Here is a 19427-nt window from a genome sequence, read left to right as displayed (position 1 = left end):
CCCCCCTCTCTACGGAGTAATACTCCGCGTAGGTAGGATTGGTCAGTTCAATATTGCTTGCTATCTGGAAATTTCCTGATATTTCTTTCATCAGAGCGATGGTTGTCAGGTACGTGATGGACCTTGAGGATGAAATTCTTGTTGTCTATCCCCGAGTCACTAAAGAGAAGGAGACAAGAGTGAGGCCTCTCCAGAATGACCAAAGTCGACAGTCGCCCTCTTCATCATCTAGAGAATAATAATAGCCCGTATCTTCATCTTCCTTCACATCTGCTGTCGAAGGACTCCCGGAACTACTTTCCTGCGCACTATTTTCATGACTAGAACTAGTCCGTAGACAGATCACCAAAAATCGCATCCATTCACCAGTGAGCAGTCATCGACAAAAAAATTACAAATATTGTTATCGCTGGCCGGAGAAGGCCCAACGAATCACACTCTCTATGTAATCGACTGTACAGTAGCTAAATATCACCAAGAAGCTTGTTTATCTCAAATGACATTCCAAAGGGAAAAAAACAAAGTCTTATCGCCTTACCAGGGCAGCAGCTCGAGCACTCATTCATTCCACTGGGCTGTGTCAAATCCTCCCGCGAAAAAAAAAAGAGAGAGAGAGAGAGAGGGCAGCCACGTAGAATCTGAAATTCCAAAATCTCTTTCGAGGTATTCAATTTGATGTGATTTGATGTTCAGGACAGACCCTGTAAGGCTATCACGGGTAAAAAAGCACCTATATACAGTACTCTGTACCTCCGGGAGTACTTGCCTCCAAAAAAAAGAAGAGGAAGAAGAAGAGATTTGAAGATAGGCAATCAATCAACAAAATAACTACAGTAGTAGTACCTCCGCATAAGTTTCCGCCACTGAGCGAGCCATCTTTCCCATGAACTTTTTAATGAATTATTTCTCAAGGAGACTCGATAATATTCCTAGCTTTTTTATTATTAAGAAAGGTATAAATAATTACTAGATAAAAAAAACTTTATATATCCTTTTTTGGATTCGCTTCAGTTGTGGTGTATTTTTATAAAGACGTCGAGTCAAAAAGCTCTATAAATTTATATATATACAATCCCGCCCGAAATATATATTTTTACGTGTCAACCGTACTTGATATACAACTACCCCTCAACCACTATTATTTTTAATCAATCTATTAATTATATTCAATAATTTAAATAATATTTAGAAACTTGAATTCTGTCTCCCTTTTTTCTTTATTTTTTTAAAGCTAGGACCATATGAATTTACCACCTTAATGGTGAAAACATGGAAGTTAATATGGAGTAATTTTATCAGGAAAATTTTGACGGTGGCGGATACTTTTGCGTTAGTACTGTAGATAGATGACGATTGTGTCGGAAACTACCTTAAAGGAGATCATCCCTATCGAGAGGCTAAAAAGAATAAGACATGCTACCAATATTAATGATGCATCTCCCGTACGTAAGTTGATGGATTCTCCTCCGACAGTGCCTGGTACAAAAAACAAGCCTCATCCTCAGCGCAGTGGACATAAAGGTAAGGTTATTCCAAAAAACAATAGCATTCGGTGAGGCTAGATACATCAAAACAAGGCCTTGTGGCCGTTACACATGGTATATCGATGTGTGGGTACAGAGCGTCCGTGCTGTAGCATGGTATGTGCATATTTCCTATCACAGAGCGTCCATTAAACTATAGAAAACTAAATAAAAAAAAGATGAGTCTCTGAAACAGGAGGTACATGTATTTCTGAGGATAACAGAGAATCACTTAAAATCCAAATCTAAAAGTGTTGCCGCGTCTGGCAACGCTCAGTGAGGGAATTACTAGAAAAGGAAAGAATGAAGCCGTTGAGATCTCTCTATCTATTGAATCTCCCTACTAGACGACTTGGTGGTGAGAAAGGAAGTAGGAGGAGGTTTGGGGCGCACGGGCCAACGGAGCTGACTAAGCGTGTGGCCGGGAAGCCGGCTGCACCGAGAAAAAGGCAAAAAGATATCAGCATGATCAGTTTGAATTAAACTAATACCCAGAGAATGACAAAAATAAAAAAAATTATCCCATTTCAAATCGTGAATAGGACATGCAACCGGGTGGAAAGACGGTTATTATTACCTTGTACCAGTGCCCCAACCAGCAACATGGCGTACTTCCACCATTGGGTCAAGATCGTGCTCTCGAGATATGTGAAGCCTAACCGGCTGGTATAAGAGCCAGCTCTCGATACTTGCGCGTATTAAGGATGAAGCATTCATTTTTGATTGTGATAAGACCCACATAGCTTGGTGCAGAGATCTTTTTATAGAATGCCTTCTCATCCTCTGTCCAGTCGACTATCAGTGTCCGATACTGTCTCCGGAGCGATATGTTCCTAAATCAATTACCTGATCAAAATCCTGCGTCACCTTCCTATTGAAGGGGCTACTATATCCTATATTAGGTAGAGGATAGAAGCGTCCTACCTAGGTACAGTACCAGCTTTAACCCATCGATCTCTTCTCTTCTCAAAGAATTTCGCCCTTGTTATTGCATCCGTGGTGGACCTTTCTTTCGCGACGAAGTCCTAACAGCAAGCACTACACAGTCCAGACAATAATTAAGTGCTCTTGTTAGCATGATCGAGCAGTTTGTGGGCGGGAACGAGCTAGGGTTGACTGGCAGATTTGTCCTGTTTGAAATGTCTGCGAACCTGTCAGTCACGAAGGCTCTTCTTTTGTCGTAGCCCTGGACTTCACAGACGCGTCGTCGGCTCCGGTTCAAGAAAGAACAAGGTTATCCAAATTTGGCAATGTTGGAATTGGAAGGTTGTCGGGATGTTAGTTAGGAATGCAATTAGACTGAGGCCTTAGGACATCACTGACTAGCTTTGAGAATCTATGTGCGGGTCAGTTGCGTTCATTGAAAGCCTGTCATGCCATACGTTTTTCAGTGCTTCTACTTCATCATTAGATATAGTATGATATCCGTCTAGTTTATGTCGCCCTGAAAATTTGAAATGGGAGGGTCAGGGAGCCAGACAAAAACAAGACCTGTATCTGCGCTATTTGTTTTCTGTTCTATAATATAATCAATATTGGACTGGTTTTAATTTCAGGTGGAATTCAAGTGTTTTCTTGACCTCGTATTTTACTGTGTTACCTTGTATAAATAGACAGATAGACCGGCCACAGGCCAAACAAAGAATGCGGCCCGAGACGAATCCACTTCCAACAAGAATCTTCTCCTATTCCTGACTGTTTTCTACTTAGTATTTAGTTCTCCCAAAGTTCATCCCCACACAACGCAGTCACGCAAATCCTCTACCAATTTGGGAAAGAGAAAGCACATATATGCAAGAGCAATAAGTCAGACCAAGACAACATGGGGACGTCCACTTCCTCGGCATACTCGTACTCCGTTGCCCCGCATCTCCAAGCCGAGTTCGACGTCCCGCTCTCCGCGTTCGCAGCCGCCCACGCAGAATACACAGACTTTGTGGTTGGGGGATTCATTTTCTCTGAGAGAAGAAGATCAACATCAACATCAACATCAATAACTTCATCATCACCTGCATTGATGACTGCAACAGCTACCGCTGCTGCTCCCCGCATGCTCCTCCTCCAACGCGCCTGGTCCGACTCGTACGGCGGCTACTGGGATTTCCCCGGCGGGTCGATCGAGACGGAGTCCGACGCCACGCTGCTGGATGGCGTCGCGCGCGAGGTCTTCGAGGAAACGGGGTACCATGTCTCACGCATCCGGGAGCTGGTTACGGTCGACACGTGGACGCGGATGTCGAGGGTGCGTGGCGAGAGGAGAGTCGCGAAGTTTTCGTTTATTGTGGAGGTGCACGAGTCAGCAGCAGCATTATCATCTGGCGGAGGGGAGGAGATTCATGCTGAATCTAAAGATGATAGTGTCGTGGTGCAGCAAAAGCCTGTCGACTGGGAAGACCAGGTCATCCTCGCGGAATCAGAGCATCAGCGGTATACGTGGGCGACAGAGGAAGAAGTGGAAACCAGCGTCATCAACAAACGCAATGGTCGGAGGGAAGAGGGACCCTATATCTTTGCCGGCGTCCAGGGTGCTACGGCATTGGAGGCGTTTCGCAAGTACAAAGGCCTCGCACGGGAGTGAATTGCGTATATTGGCCAGAAGTAGGCCTGCTTCGACAGCTTCCACATTCACGAGCATATGCGAGGTTTCGCCTTGATGATTTTTGACGTTTTCACAAGTATTCTAAGTTTATGTTTTATTATACAATAAACCATTTTGAACAGTTTTACACCGCGGCACGGCCCTGCTTTTCTGAATTGGCCTGCTCCATCTTCTGCCGCGCTTCACGACGCCATTTCGGTCCTTGTTTCATAATGTACCACAGGATAGGACTGATTCCAAACACCACCAAACCAAAAAACGTGCACGTCCATCCCACTCCCATCGCGTCTATCATCGGCACGACCAGCGCAGTTGACCCCGCCCCCAACCAGCAGCGGAGGAGATTGTTGGCAGCGGTGACGGTTCCTGCTCTCCCGGGGTAGAGATCGATCGTCAGGACGGCGACGGTATTCAAGGTAGAGCTGGCGCAGAAGCCGATGACGAAGAGAAGAATCAACGGGCCAGCCAGGTTCGTCTTGTACTGCACTGTCCATCCAAACCCGATCATGCAGACGGAGCTCAGGAACGCTGTAGGAACAGCGACTTCTAGTCTGGCTCTTTCGATAGGGAAATTGGTCAGATCGGTGCGTCTGTTGCGGACAACTTCTATCCCAAGCCTCTTTGCGTGGTATTTGAATCGGGAGTCGATCAGCCGGCCACGGACAAACGCAGCCAGCATGCTCCCGATACCCAGCGGAATATAGCAGAGGGAGATCTGCAGCTCATTGAACTGGTAGATTTCCTCGAATTGGGACGGGATCATGGCCGCCGTGGCGTACATTCCGCAGCAGAGGAGCGCGATATACACGAGAGCGTACCCGCATTCTCTCTGGAAGACGAGCTGGAGAGTCGCAAAAGGATTGGGGAAGCGCAGACGACGCCCTCTCGCAAGCTCGTCGCGTTTCTCCCAGGGTATGGTCTTTCCTGCCTTGATCGCCTTCTTCTCCTGCAGGATATTCGTGTAGCATCGATTCCACGCGACAGGCGGGATCGACCCGTCTCCTACGATCTTGCGACACGTTTCGGGGAAGAAGAGGAGCATCGGGATGGAGACAGCTCCAGCGAGGATCGCCAAGAACCAGAAGATGAAATGCCAGCCCACATACTGCGCGAGCAGACCACCGATGATCGGACCCAGTGCTGGTCCAACCTGTGGTGCCACCGAGGTGTAGGCGACGTAGATGCCGCGCTCGGAGGAAGTCACAATGTCCGCCACGACCGCGTTGGCAAGAGAGATAGTCCCGCTGCTGCCAGCGCTTTGGAGGCAGCGCAGGACCATCAGCGCGGGATAACTGTTCTGCACGGCCAGACCGATGTTCGCAGCAATATAGATGATGAAGCAGATCATATACGCTGGCCGTCTTCCCGCATTGTCTGAAAACTGCCCGATAAACGTCGGAGCAAGTCCCTGCATGATCTAGACGCGAGCGGTGTCAATCAGTTGTCTCCCTTCGTGGACGGGAAAGCGTACCATGTATGTGGTAATGGTCAAGTTAACAAGACTGTTCGACACCTCCAGATCAGCGGCAATCGTGTTCAACGCCGGGAAATAAATCTGGGCTGAAATGGGCGAGAAGAACGAGGCGATTCCTGCCGCGAGGACGATGAACTTCTTTTCCGTTGGCGTCCATACGGACCAGACTTCTTCGGTTGCGGCGGGGGCTGGAGCGTTTTGCTCAGGATCTTTGAGGCTGGCGTCGTTGTGCTCGGCTTGACTCGGCACTATAGTAGTATTCGAGTGATTCTCGTCATCTCGTCTTATGGAACCGGATTTCCGGTCACTGTCTGCGACGTGGCCATCTCCGGAGACAGTAGTCACGTCCTGGCTGCTCTCCGCCTCATCATTGGGGTTTGGTGTATTAGGCATTCCCTATTTGCAGCGACGATAAAGAATATGAAAAAAAATCTAGTCCCTGAAATCTCACGATAGAGAACGATGTCAGGTGTCAGATGTCATTTAAAGAGTTCAATCCAAGAGTCGACCGTCCTCTATCAACAGTATTGAAATCCGCACAGCATGAACAGAACGAAGAACAGAACGGCCTTTTCACCATCATATATAGATAGCGACAGCATTTCTCTCCCTATAAGACAAACAACTGACCAAGATAAGATCAACATGCTGGATGTCCTCTGATTGGCTGTCTCCCGTTAGCCATCCCGGACCGGCCAAAAGGGCAATCTCCACCAATCAACGTTCCGATTAGAGAAGCGGAACCGGCCATAGATGTGTGTACTTACCGGATTTGGTTTGCAGATGGACAATAACAGCAAGTCTGAAAAGATACGTTATTTATTAGGAAGTTTGATAGATTTACTTCTATGAAAGAATAATAGTAGGTTAGTCCCTGGCATTGATTGCATTTGTTGGAGGAGTACAGTTTCCTCTTCAAGCCGGTCCAGGGAAAGCCAGACAGTTACAGCTTGTATATCCTCATAAACCCGGATCTACAATATTACTCTTAACGACTTTTGTCCTGTAGTGCTCAATTTTCTCATTCAGCGAAATCTCTACCTTCATTTATCTTTATCGCAGCTGCCTCATCAATGACTGTCTCTTCGACCTCAGTCTTTCAATTGCAACTGTCACAGTCCGCCCCACCACATACAATCGCATTGGCGAATGAAATCCTGGCTAGCAAGGGAAGCAGTCTCCTTCCTTTCTTTTCCTTCATTTTTTCTCAAGTCAACACAACAAAACTCAAACCAAAGCCCAACCTTAGAAACAAGCATCGAGCAGAGCATCTGAACTGGATATGGGACAAGCTATCTAAAGTTAAGTGAGCAGGGTCAAGAAAGGCATTTTAATAATAATAAAAAAAAAGAGAGCGAGAAAAAAAAAAGACAAGCTTAGAGAGGAGTTTAACCAGAAAGATAGGAGATAGGTACAGTAAACCAGATTAGAAATATTATTATGAAGATATAGTAGATATACTGCCAATAAAGAAATTACGAAAACCTTGACTAAGAAGTCAAAGAGAGTAATTTTAGAAGAGCTATTACCTACTCCTGACTATTAATTTTAACTAATTGATTAGGTATCTACTAAACTTCTGCTGGCTACGGCTTATTAATAGAAGATAACTTCTTGCCTACTTATTCTTTATATTTACTATCTGAGACATTTTAATATAGCTTTAAGCTGCCTGTATTGCCTTACGAAATCCAGATATCCCCGTTAGCCTCTCCTCTGTTAGCAATATTTCTAGCAGTTTAAGATCTCTTGATTGCCAGACTTAACTATTACTTGCTGTAACTTATGTAAAACAGGAATTTCATTCGATTTAGCTTGTGGAATACTATCTATAGCTTTACCAGTCCTAGCAAAGAACTTTGTAAAGTATGGAAAAAGACAAATGAAGAGCCCTACAGTCGCACAGCATTGCAAGCTCTCTGTGATATAATAATCAAGGCATATCCAGAGCTGAAAAGATATACTGATGGCTACACAACGCGGCTAACTACATACATTTAGGGACAGACTTATCAATGGGCGAAACTGGTCCAAACCAGTTAATCAGCTTGGCTGATGCCCTGGATGGCGAATCTAATATCTATGATCGCGAGTCAGGACATGGAATCTGTACTGTAAACAGATATTATCGACTAACCTGCTGTAGTATAGAAAGAAAGGCTTACCCCGCAATACAGTACAACGCAGCCTATTGCAAACCTGATGTAACCTGAATCAAAGTATCAAATAGGAATGGGGCTTGAAAGCAGGGCTGCGTGACCATGGCTCAAAATGGCAATGGGTAACTAGCCAGGTAGCCTGTCCTCCCTGCATCCATCCATGCATACGACCCCGCATGTACTTTATATATGTATGTATTCTCCTTTCTGTAGACGCAACAGAATATAGATCAAACTACGACCAAACAAGCCCATTCTACATAATTGAATATTCCAAATGGTGCGTGCAAGCGCGCAGGGTGACATTGACTTCACCACTCAGATCAGTCACGATGTCGCGAGCGGAGTGGCTGCCAATGTGAATGATTTCATGGTATATAGATCAAACTGTTGACATTTTTCCTCAGGCTGGGCAGACTCTGCTAAAGTCTAGTTCTTTCCAGACCCTCGTCCACGAGGCCAACGAGGCCAATGAGCGCGAACGGGGCATGAAGCTGCTGACTGCGTTTCGCGTCTACCCGAAAGCAATCTTCTGGAGTATCGTGCTTTCTTCTGCGTTGATAATGGAAGGATACGACACTGCCGTCGTTGGATCTTGTAAGCGACGGTTTCCTTTGCTGCAGTTGATCAATCGCTCTGACAGCTGTCAACAGTCAATGCTTACCCCTCCTTCCTGAATGTGTTTGGCATCAAGGCGCCGGATGGAAGCCTCAACATTCCTCCCTCCTGGCAAAATGGTATCGGTGCCGCGACCAACTGTGGGGAAGTCATCGGGCTTCAAGTGAGTACTTGTTGGCGCACCTGATACCTAGTTCAGATTCACCAAGAAGTTGGTGTCATGGCACCTCTTTTTGGCCGAGTCTGCAACAGTACTTCTTTCTTGTATACAGTATACATTCTCAGCCAAATAAACCAGCTCGCAGGTGTCATGTCCGAACGCGTAGGCTATCGCTGGACTCTCATCGTCGCCCTGACCACATTGATCGGGCTTATCTTTATCCCTTTTTACGGTGTGTTTTCTTCAGCAAGACTGGCGCTAAGATTGCTAATATCAGCTAGCGACCACCCTTACTGTCTTCCTTGTTGGAGAGCTTCTGCAGGGCATCAGTTGGGGTGTCTTCCAGGTGAGTTAATACAGATAGAGAATCCTACTGAGACAGCTCGCCAACTGATCCAGACAATGACGACTGCCTACGCTGCCGAGGTCTGTCCGGTTCCCCTTCGTCACTATCTGACAGCCTACGTCAACCTTTCCTGGATCATTGGGCAGTTCATTTCTGCAGGTGTGCTCAGGGGTTTCGTCAACCGTCAGGACGTCTGGGGGTAGATATGTCCCCGTGACAGTAGATGGCTCTCAGCTAATGCTTGCCAGATACAAGATTCCCTTTGCCATTCAATGGGTGTGGCCAATTCCGATCATGATTGGAACATTCCTGGCACCAGAATCGCCCTGGTGGTGCATTCGACAGGGCTGTCATGACCGCGCGAGACGATCTCTTCGACGGCTCAGTCGGAAAACAGGATTTGACAGGCAGGATGAAGACCGCCTGATGGCACGTGAGTTAAAGTTCTCTGTAATATAACATGTCCCGACTCGGGAACTAATGATTTATTCAGTCATGATCTACACAAACGAGATGGAAAAGCAAGTAGCTGCCGGTACTACCTACTGGGACTGCTTCAAAGGCACTGACCTCCGCCGCACGGAGATTGTTTGCATGACATGGATCGCCCAGACACTCTCCGGGACCGTCGTTGGGGGACTTTCTTCCTACTTCTATGTTCGCGCGGGAATCAGCACCCAGGATGCCTACAGCCTTTCTTGGGGCCAGTCAGCGATCGGTGCAGCTGGAACAATCGGGTCTTGGTTTATCCTGAACAAAGTGGGCCGCAAGAAACTGATGTGTGGCGGCATGGTCGTGATGTTTATTCTTCTGCTGTAAGTCCTCCTTGCCTTCCCGACATTCATTTGCTAACATCGTCGAGCGTCGCCGGCGGCATGGGTATTCCCTCTCAGCCTTCTACAGCAACCTCCTGGACTGCTGGAACCATGGTTCTCCTGCTATCTGCCACTGCTGATTTCTCCGTCGCTCCTGTGGTCTACACCATCGTCTCTGAGATTCCCTCGACCCGTCTCCGGGCGAAATCTATCATCCTGGCACGGAATGCTTACAACATCATAAATATGGCATTCGTGAATATCATCTCGTATCGTCAGTTGAACGCAGCGGCATGGAACTGGGGGCCCAAGGCTTGCTTCTTCTGGGCGGGTATTAACTTGTTGATGAATACGTACCTTTACTTCCGGCTGCGTGAGTAGACGCAATCGATATGATCTGCCAGAGGGATATCATCTAACGAAGTTTGCTGCATCCAGCCGAAACCCAGGGCAGAACATACGCCGAGCTCGACATCCTCTTTGTAGGTTTGATCCCGACGTTATCTTCATATTATTCTTGTCTGGTTGCCCTAACATGATTTGATATTTATACCAGGCCAACAAAGTCAGCGCGCGCAAATTCGCCAAAACCAAGATCGAGATGCTGATCGACGGGACGGAGATGGTGCAGGCAGACCGAATTCAGCGAGAAGCTCACATTGTTCCATCGCAGGCGACGGAAAAGTGATTGACCTGGAGATCGAGAAAGAGAGATTTAAGAAATTATATCAATTCACTAGTTACTGGTAGCATGGCATGTTATATTATAGCCACTTATAATAGCCAAGGATTTTTTTTTATCTGGCTACAATAGCAATATCACCATTAAGTCAAACTACGTGTAACTTAAGCCAGGCTCATCACCTCCCAGCGACTAAGCCAGAAGCTAGGTCAGCTAGTGAGGTTTTATAGAGAAAATGAAGCTTAGAAAGAACCTATATTGGAGGCTTCTAAAAGGAAAAAGGGGAAAGAGAGAAAGGAGGCTACTGATTTTGTCAATTAAGACTAGAAAAAGCGGAGAGAAAGAGAGAAGAAGAAGATAGTCATATTAATATTAAATAATTTTTTTCTAAGAAAAAGCGAAAGAGAAGAAGATAGTGATTTCAATAATAAATAAATTTTTACCAAAAAAAAAGTAAAGAAAATATTGATTTTGGAAATTACACGAACAAAACAGAAAAGAAAATAGCACTATTTGATTAACTGGTTTTTTTAAATAAAAAAAAAAGAAAGAGGGAGAGAGGAGGAGGCAGTAATTTTGATAATTAAACGGATAGATACAGAGGAAGATGATGCTTTGATATTAAATCTTTCTTTCTTTCTTTATTTCTTTTTTTCTCTTTCAAAAAAAGCAAAAGAGAAGATAGTAGTTTTCGATATTGAATAGAGACATAAAAGAATATTGATATTAGTATTAGTATTAATTGATTTTTTTAAAAAAAAATAAAATAAAAAAAGAGGAAGCGAGGAATATATTGACATTGGTATTTGATTTTTTTTTTAAAAAAAAGAAGAGCAGATAGTGATCTTGATATTAAATGAATTCCTTTAAAAAAGAAGACAGAGTAGAAGATAGCTATGTTGATATTATTTTTTGAGAAAAAAAAGCAAAGGAAAAGAGAAGAGAAGATGTGATTTTGATATTAAATCCATAAACGAAAATGGGTGCAGTAAAGAATCGAGACAAGTCAAGACACTGAAAAGCAACCAACGTCTGGAACTACAACTCCAAAGTATTATTTTTTTTGAAAAAAAAAAGCAAAAAAGAAAAAGTAATAAAACGACAAAGGGTATATATATTTATCGTTCCTCCCCGTTGCAAGACAAGACAAGACAATTTCCACCCAGTGGTAAATACTCCGGTTCTTTCGGCCATTCATTTCCATTTTCTACCTACTTCTTCAACTCCTTCGACTCAGACTCCACCACCGCCATCCTCCGCTGCTGCAAAGCGTGGACGGCGGTACAGCCCAGCGTAAAGGCGCTGACGAGGAGATAGGGCAGGATCCACCACCGCCAGGCCGCCATCTCGTGGTAGTGGAATCGCAGCGTATCGGCCACGGACTTGTCCGCGATGGACAGCTGCAGCACGGCCCGGTACCAGGTCTCTGGCGTCCAGGAGTTGAGCTGGTAGGGCAGAGGCGATTGTCCGATTGCCACCGGCAGCGAGATGGTCTGGTTCCGGGTCTGGTAGGTCACGATGAAGGTGTAGATGAAGGCCGCTAGGGTGAGCAGGGTCAATGAGGTGAGGCAGATGGTCATGGCGAGGAGGAGCTTGAAGCGGAGCTTGTCGATGTCAGCTGGTTTATAACTGATTTACTGAACAGGAAGGGGATTAATAAGAAGTGAAAATCCTGTATGTATCTACAGTACATACCCGACTGCTGAACCGCGGCTGGAACAAAAACCACACGCCCAACAGCCCGGCCAGGCTCAGGACAACCCCCCATCCGGCCGCTGCATTGGTCGTGTGGCCATGGTCAACGATCAGGTTGGCCGGAAGCGCATTCAGCAGGAACGTTGTCGCATCTCCGCTCGACTCGACGATCGGGTACGTGCGCACTTCGGTCTTTTGGATGTGCAGGAAGCCGACCGTGTCGCTGATCAGGCCGAGTTGTACGCCTGCGAAGATGAACAGGATGCTATAGGGGATGGCTAGGGAGAGAGCCATTTCTTTTCAGCCGGTCAACAAGTTCTTCAGATCAATAGCTGTGAGTGTGTAATCCGATGTAATCCGATGACAAGTGGTGATTCCAATGACGATCTTTTCTTTTTGTACGCTCTGTACAAACGAGAGAGAGAGGGAGAGGCAGAGAGAGATTAATTGACCGCAACCCGGAAGAGTACGGGTGAAATAAATAAATAAAGATAAAATGAATAAAGAAAGAATACCCACTCGTATCTAACTAGCCCCAAGCCACCACGCTCATGACAGACTTTCGTCTAGTAAGAAAATAAGCGTAAGAAGCATCCATGCATCCATGGTTTCTATTCGTCCGTCGAAGAAAAACAAAGAAGACAAAGAGGAAAACAAAGCGAGATCCATCCCTAGGCTCTAGCCCTGTGGACCGTCTGGCTGACTTGGCCGTCTTGACGAGTATGACTATGGAGTCTAGACAAGACAAAACTCGACGAGTCGATTAGTGATGGACATTGACTATTGCACTTGCGGCTGAAGCTGAATACATGCAAAATGCACGCTGCAGGCATCACATACGAGTCAGCGAGCTCCATACTCCTGAATTCTTCCGCATTTATTAGTACAGGGCTAAGACAAAGCCTTAGTTCTGGGTGGCTGCGAAGTGCCACTAATGCACAGGCCCTGTCATATCACTCATGCGGCATGTGCAGAATACACATGGATATGGACATGGGTAGAGGAAAAGATACCGAACAAAGAAGGTTAAAAAAAAATCCCACTGTGCTGGCTCAACGTCTACCGAGCAGGACCTCGTTCTCGGGACCTCGATCCATGTGGGTCATAATAAACCCAAATATCAGTCTTATTATCTTATAGGATGGTCATCCAGACTGTGATTCCAATTTTGACCGGATGCAGATTGTTCTGACTCAGCTTGGGTACTGAAAAGAGCTAGATTCGAGACTAGACTAGTAGTGAGTTGACATGTCGACTGCGCTAATAGTCCGGACCCCGGAGTGTGGAATGCATACTATCGATAGGGCACAGGCTGGCATATGCATGTCTGTCAATTAGGCTACATAGAATTTTTGAAAGGTGGGGAACTGACTTCAGCCTTACTTCTAAAATTCATAATAGTTACTATTACCATTGCGAACATACGAATCTCAAGACATGTATCAATCAAGTAAGCAGTCTCTGGAGATGCTTGTATACAACCGTTAACCATGTTGCCATTAATTAGTATTTGTATGGAGATCCAGATTATTATGTTGTTTAATTATTATTATTATTATTGTTTTGTTTTGTTTTGTTTTGTTTTGACTTTTACTCCCTACTAGGGTACCTAGGTATGTAGGTAGTGGACTGATAGGGTACATACCTGCCTAATTAGGCCAACACATGCAACTAACAGATTAGTGCTGACATCGTCGTCAATAGATAATAAACAAGTGGACAAATCAGGTTGAATCATTTCAAAGATATAAAATTCTTAAATTCCATAATTATCTTTATTAATGACTATTGATTATTGATCTCAAGTCAAGAATAGCCCTTCTTTATTTCCTTCCTTCTTTCGACACTTAAATAATACTGTAGAGTACAAGCCTTGAATAGCTCTGTCCGCTCATCTTTTTGCTGAACGAATGTGAAAAGAACTTTTTTTGAAGTAGTATTATTGGGTGTTCCATTTACTTATTGTATTGTATCTATTGGTAGAACAGAACTTACTGTACATATATCGACAAGAGCTGCTCCACTCCGCTGGAGCTAATACTGGCTTTTTAAAAGATCATGGCCTGTGTAAAAAAAAAGAAAAGTGATGAAACTTGACTGCTTAACTGCCTGCCTGCTGTTATGATAGTTCAAAAAAATAAGATTAGTCTGTGTTAGATTCAAAGCATTAATGCAGCGATGCTATGAAGAAATTTTAGGTGTGACATAGATAAGCCGAGTAACAATAGTAGGAATCCCGAACTCTTGCAAAGGATGGATGTCTGGGAGTAGCTCGCGAGTCGAACTATATAATGGATATGCATATGACCATTGAATAAATGCAGGTGATTGAGTGAGTGGCTATCTTGATAATGCCCTGAAGCCCGTCCTGGCCCATCAAACCCGAAAGATTAACTAATTGGGTCGTCACCACGCAGTCATAAACCCTAACTTCAATGTGTACCTCTATGCCCCGGCACATCCATCCGACGGGAAAATCCAATAAATTTAGCAATACTTTAATTCAACGTCGAAGACTTGCCGGAGAATAGACCCTTGAATTTAATCGAGTTCTCCCGTCTCTTTCTTTCTGTAGGTACCACCATCATCATCGTCATCAGATGTATGTCATTGTGACAGACATCTCCAAGGTATTTATTCTTATGTATGCCTGTAAGGCTATATATATAATAAATCCAGCAATGGTGTGATGGATCGTGATATTGACTATCTAATGTCACCCTCCTCGAAACCATTACTATACTATACTAGCTCCTCGGATCGAAATTCCAACTAGTTTTAAAAACCTGGCTTTCCTATTGAGAGGAATATATCCCACCAAGAAAATGGCCCCGACAGAAGACGCAGCTCGTATCATCAGCGAAGTGTCGGCCAAGAACATCGACGAGTGTGTTCGACTAGCGTCGTTCACCAATGAACTGGAGGAGGTATGTACGACCTGCGCTTTCAAGACTTGGAAGCAGGCTAATATCTGCAAGTCCATCAGAGGCCACATCCACGAGGAATTGACCAGCTGGCTCTTCTTCCGGAAGCTGGCGGCTGATTGTTCGCGCGCTAATATTGCGTTGCATGGTTTCGCGCTGTATGATCTTTCCCTAGAATCCAAGGTAGTGACAGCTGACTGACTCAACAGTCTCTTTGAACGCTCCGCCATCGAATGTCTCGCCGACGCCCACTGGCTGGAGAAGTATCTCCTCCAACGCGGCGGCCGCTGCAAACCGACCAACATCGAGGCGCCCAGGATCGAGTTCCCCGACAACCCCGTCGAGCCCGTCGGCCCCGTGCGGGAAGCCTTCGTGGTGGAGAAACGGATCCTCGAGGACCTCGAGCGGCTGATGGCCCTCGCCAGCAAGGTCGGCAACTATTCCCTCTGCGCCATGCTGGACAAGCGTTTCCTCAGCAAGCAGTCGCGCCACGTCAAGGACCTCGCCGATCTGCTGCAGCAGGTCGTCCGCGTGTCCAAGCAGCCCGGCCTCGGTATCTTCCATCTGGACCGCGAGCTGCGCTGTCACGACGGCTGTCTGCCGTGGGGCAAGTCCAATGACCCCGAGCATATCGACACCGCGCTCAGATCGATTTGTACAAGGCTGGGCAAGGATGAAAAGCTGCTCGAAGAGAAGGGGTGTTAAGAAAGAAAATAGGGTCATCAGACAATTGTACTTATTCTGTGGGAATACACAGACTGACATATAACCGAGCCAGAATGTAAACAGAACAGCTCGCCGAAAATACATCCTTGCTTATAGAAGACGTGCCTTCTGTCAAAACATGTTGACTGCATTCCGTATCATCTAGCAATGTGAATGTCCCCGTAGAAATATGCGTTGGAGATTGTACTCGGCCAGCAGCCAAACTTGATAACCCAAGGCCGTGAATCGCTCTGGCGGGGACTACCTGACTCACGGGGGGACTACCTGACTCATGGCTCGGTATCCCATTCTATGGAGTTGCTTGTATGCAACGGCCAGCTGGCCAGTGGGAGCCTTAGGGTGCTCATTTGCGGCATGAGTACGGACATCCGGTTTGTATCTCACCCCGAGGTCCCCTTCTTGCGTCCCTTCTTGTAGACTCGCTCGTCGTTGGGATCGAATCCTCCATTACCCCAAAGAGCCCACTCCTCCGTTTCTGCCATGTAGTCTTCCGGACGGAACGAAATGCCTTCCGACTTCTCCTTCTCCAGCAGCTCGAAGAAACGATCATAGTTGATTCGCGTATGCCACTTGCCATCCACGAGGAAGCGCTCTGACGCGATGAGGATGCAGCAACTATGCGCGTGCTCCGCCGCGATGCCGTATTTCAACCCTCGTCGTTGAAGCTCGTCATTCAGAGCGACCACAAATGCTGCCACTTCTTCGTAAAAGGGAACATTCTTCATAGTAAGTCCTGCTCCGGCGTTCGAACTCGTGCCACAGTACGTCACGCCCTTGACTTCGACGAAGCAGGGCAGCGCCTTCTCGACCAGATCTGCATATCCCTTAACTTCGTCTTCAATGTTAAATCCCTTGACCAACGTCAGACGGAACACCGTTCGCTGCACGTGTCTCTTTTCCCGCAGAATGTCCAGACAACGCTGGAAACGTTCCCAGAAATCTCGATGGAGCGGGCGATCGATCCTTCGAAGACTCTCACGGTTGCTCGCGTCGATCGATACATACAGCTGTGTCACCCGCTTGAGAGCAGCAAGTTGATCAGGATGCTGTGCGTTGCATACCAGGAAGCTGGAAATCTGCTCGCTGTGCAGCAAGTCGACAAACTCGTTGATATGGGGATAGAAGATCGGTTCGCCCACCAAGCTCAAAGCACAGTGTCGGATGCGCATGGCCTCCGCAAAACGCTCCGCCCGGACACCTGGAACGCCGCGCAACATCTTGATCTTCTTGTAGTGGCCTTCTTTCACACCCTGGAAGATCATCTCCGGGGGATCCACTTTCCATCGCCAGGTCGTGCCGACCGGGTTGGTCCCGTGGCGCCAGCAGAAAACGCATTTGTTGCTGCACGAGAGCGATGGCGTCGTCTCCATGCACAAGTGCGACCGAATGCCGTAGAACGAATACTTGTAACAGGAACCGCGACCGCGGAGGGCGGACTTGGTCCACCGGCAGATCTTGACTCCTGAATGAGAGCCAACAATTGTGTATCCTTGCTTGGTGAGAGCTGCATATGTCGGAGACGATGCGGGCACCATCTCCTTCAGATCAGCCTGGGTAGTCGCTGTGGCAGATTTACCTGACGTTGTGAAATCCACGGGGAGAGGAGCTGATTTGGATTTCGTATCTGACGCGCCATTGTCCACGGAGAACTTGATGTCTTCGAGATCAACCACAGTCTGGGGCTTCTTGTTATTGCGACTCTCGCCACCAGCCTCGTTGTCTTCCTCGACGTCTTCTTCGTCGCTTTCCAGGGGATCTCCGCTCCCCGGAACGCCTTCTCCCAACCCCCCGGTTTCAACAACCTCATCCAAGACCTCCAGCAATCCGTGTATCCACTCTTTCAACGCGTCTTGAGCGTTAGTCTTCACATCTCCAAGGCCAAGTGGATATGCTCGCTTTTTGCCGGTGAGTTTCGCCATCCATCGGTCCAACTCCTTCGCCTGGGAACAGAAGCCCTCCTCTTCCGTGGGCCACCCCTCTCTGTCTCCAAACCCAAACACAGAATACCCTGCCAGGCCGGACAACGGCGCGGTGTCAATGCGGAAGTCATGGTGGGTCTCATCAAGATGACTGAGGAAGGTGTTGATGATGGTGTCAATGTTGTAGGTCGGGATCAAAAGACAGTAGACGTATCGAGTCTGCGGCAAGTTAGGCGGTGGTTTGGGCGTGGAGACAAAGTAGTCATCGAAGTCAATGTACGACAGATCATAAATTTCCGGAGGCAGCAGGCCGCGGTCTCGTTCGACGACGCCCTTTGACCGTTCCTGAGCGGCGGAGCGCAGTTCTTCCACCAGCCAGTTGGCAAATCTTTCCGTCGAGCCGGTAAGCGAGGAGAAAAAGATAATCGGTTTTATGAAAGACGGTGACGCGAGGTCATCGGATGCACCTCGACGTCGGGCTCCATCTTTCAGTTGTCGATTACCAACCACTCTCTTTGGACCGGCAGCCGCGTTTTTGGGTTTGACTCTGTTGCTTGACGGGGCCTTCTCAATATCCACCACCGGAACACTGGCACTTTGCTTCTCTGCGACGTCATCTTGAGGCCAGGTAGCCTTTTCCGGACGTGGTGAGGGCGGGGTCGACGAGGAGGACGGAGTCTTCGATCGGGTCTGCGATTTACGATAGGTGCGTGCGAGAACAATGACCGTAAGCGCGAGGAGGAAGGGAATACGGAAGGAATGCCAAATCGCTAGTAGCCCTGCATTAAGATAGTTAGTCACACCAGACTGAGGATCAAAAATTTAAATGAGAGCCATGAACCCACATGAAACGCCGGTAGCCGTTGTGTCGCCCGCCATGGTGTGACTGAAGACGACCTCAGGTCCACATGGGACACAGGGCTATCATTCAAGTAGAAACTCTGGCAAGGCCGTGTAGATGGTCCAGAAGTGGTTGTCGGGTTATTGAGACTGGGCTTGAAAATTCAGTGGAGGATAACGAGGGGCGGATCTGCGGGACCAAACCACGCGAGCTTATCTAAAACACCGCCTGCCTATCCTGGCAACTTGCGACTACAATTGTTACTGAGAACTGGAACATCCTCGATGTCTATATTTGCAGGCAGAAAATAAGGATTTCGGATGTGAAATAAGGCAGCTTGATATTGGACGCCGCAGAAGCGTGACAAAGTGGCTGGATGTGCGGCAAGTGGGTTTTTCAGTGTCGACAAAGCTCGTTTGACCACTTCGGCTGCAACTGCAGGACGAGAGATGTTCTTACAAGATATGGTGTCTCACGATGATTTGAATTACCACCTTAGGGACCTCAAGTATCAAGTATTCTAAGGTTTGCCGCCCTTTCTAGGCCTCATTCCCCATAAGATATCGCCAGATAGAGTCCTCGTGAGAGCCAAAATGAATTCTACAATCGAAGCCAGCTGTCGACATCATTTCTTCGTCGTCTTCGAATATCTCAGGCGCGCAACCTTCTCCTGCTGCTGGTACGAGAACAATAATATCGACGGTCAGGTCAGGTGATGCGCATGTGACCAGGGAGATCGAGGAAGACTTCATGAACGTGCAGCATGAGAGAAAGATTTTGATATGAAGTACATCAATCCAGCTTCATTTGTTTCTCTCTTTTGAGTCTGAAGGATGTGATTATAAGGTCAACAAGGTTTTGCAGCACCGTCAGAAAGACACGGGGTTTTCCACATCTGTAGTCATCTGCTTGCTGAGAGACGATATGGCAGAAATCTAACGACTTC

The 19427-nt window shown here is 46.9% G+C and overlaps 6 protein-coding genes across 6 annotated transcripts; 2 read left to right on the top strand and 4 right to left on the bottom strand.

Moving 5' to 3' along the window:
* Positions 1 to 3345: 3345 nt before the first annotated feature.
* VTN77DRAFT_454 (uncharacterized protein) lies at positions 3346 to 4101 on the top strand (the record flags this gene model as incomplete). Its single annotated transcript, XM_069420610.1, has 1 exon — positions 3346 to 4101. One exon carries the CDS (start codon positions 3346 to 3348, stop codon positions 4099 to 4101), a length of 756 nt encoding a protein of 251 aa, XP_069280515.1.
* Positions 4102 to 4246: 145 nt separating this feature from the next.
* On the bottom strand, positions 4247 to 5536 carry VTN77DRAFT_453 (uncharacterized protein; the record flags this gene model as incomplete). Its single annotated transcript, XM_069420599.1, has 1 exon — positions 4247 to 5536. The coding sequence occupies one exon, from the start codon at positions 5534 to 5536 to the stop codon at positions 4247 to 4249; it is 1290 nt and encodes a 429-aa protein (XP_069280514.1).
* A 3856-nt stretch (positions 5537 to 9392) lies between these two features.
* On the top strand, positions 9393 to 10382 carry VTN77DRAFT_452 (uncharacterized protein; the record flags this gene model as incomplete). The annotated part of the gene is made up of 4 exons (XM_069420588.1): positions 9393 to 9694; positions 9742 to 10067; positions 10133 to 10176; positions 10251 to 10382. The coding sequence occupies 4 exons, from the start codon at positions 9393 to 9395 to the stop codon at positions 10380 to 10382; spliced, it is 804 nt and encodes a 267-aa protein (XP_069280513.1).
* Positions 10383 to 11587: 1205 nt separating this feature from the next.
* VTN77DRAFT_451 (uncharacterized protein) lies at positions 11588 to 12365 on the bottom strand (the record flags this gene model as incomplete). Its single annotated transcript, XM_069420577.1, has 2 exons — positions 11588 to 11980; positions 12072 to 12365. 2 exons carry the CDS (start codon positions 12363 to 12365, stop codon positions 11588 to 11590), a joined length of 687 nt encoding a protein of 228 aa, XP_069280512.1.
* Positions 12366 to 15166: 2801 nt separating this feature from the next.
* VTN77DRAFT_450 (uncharacterized protein) lies at positions 15167 to 15625 on the bottom strand (the record flags this gene model as incomplete). Its single annotated transcript, XM_069420566.1, has 1 exon — positions 15167 to 15625. The coding sequence occupies one exon, from the start codon at positions 15623 to 15625 to the stop codon at positions 15167 to 15169; it is 459 nt and encodes a 152-aa protein (XP_069280511.1).
* A 476-nt stretch (positions 15626 to 16101) lies between these two features.
* On the bottom strand, positions 16102 to 18519 carry VTN77DRAFT_449 (uncharacterized protein; the record flags this gene model as incomplete). Its single annotated transcript, XM_069420554.1, has 2 exons — positions 16102 to 18419; positions 18486 to 18519. The coding sequence occupies 2 exons, from the start codon at positions 18517 to 18519 to the stop codon at positions 16102 to 16104; spliced, it is 2352 nt and encodes a 783-aa protein (XP_069280510.1).
* Between the last annotated feature and the right edge of the window lie 908 nt (positions 18520 to 19427).

This window comes from Rasamsonia byssochlamydoides (genome assembly GCF_041956645.1).
Source record: "Rasamsonia byssochlamydoides strain NRRL 3658 unplaced genomic scaffold VTN77scaffold_10, whole genome shotgun sequence".
In the NCBI taxonomy this organism is placed as follows: domain Eukaryota; kingdom Fungi; phylum Ascomycota; class Eurotiomycetes; order Eurotiales; family Trichocomaceae; genus Rasamsonia; species Rasamsonia byssochlamydoides.
Note: the sequence above shows the minus strand (reverse complement) of the source record. Positions and strands in the feature narration are given on the sequence as shown.